General features: G+C 32.3%; 1 protein-coding gene across 1 annotated transcript; it reads right to left on the bottom strand.

Annotated features, from left to right (window-relative positions):
- Nucleotides 1-2,521: 2,521 nt before the first annotated feature.
- Nucleotides 2,522-3,813, bottom strand: LOC141251596 (uncharacterized). The gene is given in 3 exon segments (XM_073670370.1): nucleotides 2,522-2,702; nucleotides 2,787-2,948; nucleotides 3,236-3,813. Coding segments are annotated over 3 exon segments (921 nt in total).
- Between the last annotated feature and the right edge of the window lie 398 nt (nucleotides 3,814-4,211).

The raw sequence follows: 4,211 nt of genomic DNA, 5'->3' as shown, positions 1-4,211 counted from the left end.
TGAGTCGTGACTCCTTATCATTGTCATTAGTCAAAGACAAATAAGAGAATAAGCTTCATTCGGAACAAGTGGATAGGTTCTCTAATTGGACTAATTAGAGAGTTAGAGCCTCAATACACCTTCTTATTCGATAAATTGAACAAGTAGGCATTAAGACTCCTTATCATTTTACTCAGTCGAAGACTAATACAAGAATAAGATTTATTTAGACCAAATGGGTCTAGGTTATCTATTTGGGTCCAATTAAAGTGTTAAAATTCCAATACACCTTCTTAGTCGATGGATGAAGGATCTTTTATACAGAAAATTTTGGTGTCCATATAACAAATTTGGGCATGTTATTTTGGTGTCCATATAGCAATTTTTTAGTCCATTTAGCCTCTTCTTAGTTTTATCTTCATGGTTTACATCTAAATCTGTTACACTAGATATTTGCAAGATCATACAATCAAAATTGTATATTTTATTTATCATTCAATTTAATCGAAAAGCCCAAATTTGTATTCTTAAATAAAAAACGACCCGATTTCTGAACAATCCAAATATTTATATACGAGTCTGAACTAAGACACATCCGGATTGACCCGACCAAAAATTGATCTGAATCATCTGAGGAACATCATTTAATTTGTCCAAAAAACCGAATTAGTCTGACCGTATATAATCCGCTAAATCCGTTTTTATCCGAAACTTTATTAATGACCCAATCTAATATAGTTTGATCTAAATTATTACATTATCTTGATCCAAACTCGAATTGATCCGATTTCAATTTATACGATCTGAATCCAATCCGACACGTCTGATTGACACCCCTAGCCACAATCTCTCTTATTCATATTATTCATTATATCTGGTTTGGTCACACTACATTAGACCGGACCAGACTATTGGTGTGACACTAAATGGTAGACCTCCTGTAATATCAATGTCTTTATACATGTCTCTAACAGTAATCAAAATCAAGACCCTGTGTATAGAATGATTTAAGAAATCTAGTATGAAACAATTAGACAATGCATTGGTCAAGTCTAATGGAGAAACAACTTTAAGTAATACAAAATATGGCATATGAATTAAAATTAATACTAGTATGACTATCAGAAATTATTAATCTCTTACTTATTTTCACCTCATCACAATTCACAGTTCATAATTCTCAATCGTTTTATTCTTGACCACTTGAATGTATCAGATGAATAAATGTTACTTTCTTGTATAAAGATTCACACAATTTTGATATTGTGATTTTAAAAAAGGAAAAATAACTTCAAATAATAGGAAGTGTCGCTTGTGAACTGGATATAATACGAACTTTGGAAATTACTACCTGGACACCGATAATATCTCACTCATTCTCAGCTCATCACAAGTCTTAAGTCTTAACACTCAACCGTATTAGTCTTCACAAATGAAGAAAATGCATCGAGTGTATAAATGTTACTTTCTTCTACGAGGAACTACAATATTTTATATTACAATTTTTAAAATGGAAAAGATAACTTTAAATTCTACGAAGTACCTCATGTAAATCGAAAATAATATGAATTATGGAAATTATCAAAATCTAACAAATTACCGACAATATCTATCACCCACACCCGCCGTATAACATGTCATAACTCTCAACCATGTAATTCTTGACAAATGAAGAAAACATACCAATTAAATAAATGTTACTCTATATTATGACTTTTAAAAAGGAAAACTAACTTTAAACAATAAGAAGTATCGTATTTGAACTGAAAATGAATTTTGGAACCTCACTAAATCTCTCCTTATAACAACTCACAACTCTCAACCTTATTATTCTTGAATAATGGAGAAAAATCATCGAGTAAATAAATTCTATAAGTTACTACACTATTTTGATATTATGATTTTTATAAGGGGAAAAATAATTTTAAATAATACGAAGTATATTGCTTGTGAACCGGAAATTATATAAACTTTGAAAATTATGAAAATCAACCCGAACAACAAGGATATATGTCGCTCACTCTTAGCTCATCACAAGTCATACCTCTCAATTGTATTATTCTTCTCAAATCGTGAAAATGCACTAGATATATAAATGTTACTTTTTTCCTATAAGGAACTACGCTAATTTGATACTATGATTTATAAAACAGGAAAAAGAAAATTGTAACTTATACAAACTATCGCTTGTGAACCAACTAAAATTCAGATAACCTTCTTCTTTTAGTCACCAGCTCGACCTCGTGCTCCTTCATGATGGTCTCCCTAACATGCCTCTTATTACCATTTGATATCCTAAAAGTTGAAATCAAGATAGAAAAATAAGAGCGAAGAACTGATGTTCATCATTTAATTACACTGAAGAGAAGGAAATAAAGGCTTGAATCAACTTTGAGAATACCAGCTTGAGACTTAGAGTCTCCATCAAATATTGGATTCTTTCTATTTGCATTTTTCCTGAAAAATCATGTGGATTTACCTGTTATGAATTTATGCCTATCAAATCGAGATCAATACTACTCTAGCTTCATTGTTATCCACTTTACCTGACAGCAAGTCGTGGCTTATTCCTATAAGGTTTGACAAGAATGCGAGCACCATAAATGAAATGAGGGTTTCCCTTTGCCAAGATCATTCTCACAGTTTGTGGGAAGACGAAGGTGACAAACCCGAACATCATTTTCTGTTGTAATGACAACCTAACCTCAACAGGACCATATCCACTACATAAAATCAATATATACATAGACTCATATACACCAAGGTCAAATATATGTTTATTAATAATAATTGTACTTCCTCCTTACTTGAAATGGTTACGCACTTCCTTCTCGGAAAAGGCACTCTCCACAAGAAATGTAAGCTATATTTGTCGCGCTACAATGCTATGATGCTCGGTTTTCTCATTTTCGTACTCCATATACTTTGGTAGGTCTTCAGCCAAGATCACTGAATCATGCCCATGAGCTCTACAAATACAAAGATATCAAGATTCAAGAACATAGTCTACATTTAGTATGAAAATATACATGGGTTGACGCTAAATGATGAACTTCCATATATGATTAGAATTTGATATGATGATAGATTGATGAATTTGTTCCTTTTCATCTTGAGTTTAGAGTCTTTAAACTATTTATTTTGTACATATATATTTACAGTCCATCTGATAACATTATATATATATTCGCAAAAAAATTAGTATAAAAGTATCTTGCTTAAAACCTAGAAAACTCCAAAAAAAGATTGTATATACCTTTCGATGAGACGAATACCGATCCTCATTTGAGAAAGAAGCGCAGTGAGAGCATAACCAGCTTTACAAGAGATAGTCTTGTCATACTTGTCATGATACAAAAAAGGTAGTGAAGATATTGCAATGGGGAAACCATTTCTTGATCTCAACAGATTGGTTAACTCCATTTCTAGCCTCTCGAGCGACGTACATGAGAATAACGGATCTTCATTGATACTTCCCCTAAGATTTCCATGGATGAACCTGCAATTGATCCCATTCTTACAGAACCCTTTGGCATAGTAATGGCAGATCTTGGTAGGAAACTGCACTAAGTTGAAAAGCTGCATTGGAGAAGAAAATAGATGATAATGTTGGGGAATGGAAGCATTTTGGTGGTTTGAGGAGATGAAACCGAGCTCGGTTTTGACTTTGTTGGTGACGTAAAGGATGACATCGTCTGGGATGAAGGCCAAACGGATCATCTGGCTGGTTTCATTTTCATGGAAGAGCAAGTAACCAACTATTTTGGATGCAAGTTTAGGCTCTACTTTTTGGATTCTACTGTACACTATCTTGGTTGACTCTGAAGAGTCCATCTTCAACAATCACTTTCTATGTCTTCAAACAAAGACATCTCTATGAAATTTGATATAATACCATAATACTTTGAGTCATCTCAACTAAAATATGTATCATAGATTCAGTAGTGTCCTAACTAACGTTTTTTTCTTCTTCTTATAATGACAAGGGTTTTATTTGGTAGGAAATAGTATCAAAAGGCATGATTTCTATTTTTTCAAATATATTAGGCGGTTTAGGCATTGTTTGGTAAAATTTTGATCACGGTTTTTGTGAAGATATTTATCATCTAATTTATCCTTTTTAATATATCACATCTTTTAATATGCCAAGAAATATTTTTCATTAAAAGTGCAAAAACTACTGATACTATCTTTATAAATATAACACCAAACAAGACCTTGGAGTTTCATCT

The sequence above is a fragment of the Phyllobates terribilis genome, unplaced genomic scaffold (genome assembly GCF_046119375.1).
Source record: "Phyllobates terribilis strain yellow unplaced genomic scaffold, ASM4611937v1 Scaffold_7267__1_contigs__length_38811, whole genome shotgun sequence".
NCBI classification, from domain to species: Eukaryota; Metazoa; Chordata; class Amphibia; order Anura; family Dendrobatidae; genus Phyllobates; species Phyllobates terribilis.
Note: the sequence above shows the minus strand (reverse complement) of the source record. Positions and strands in the feature narration are given on the sequence as shown.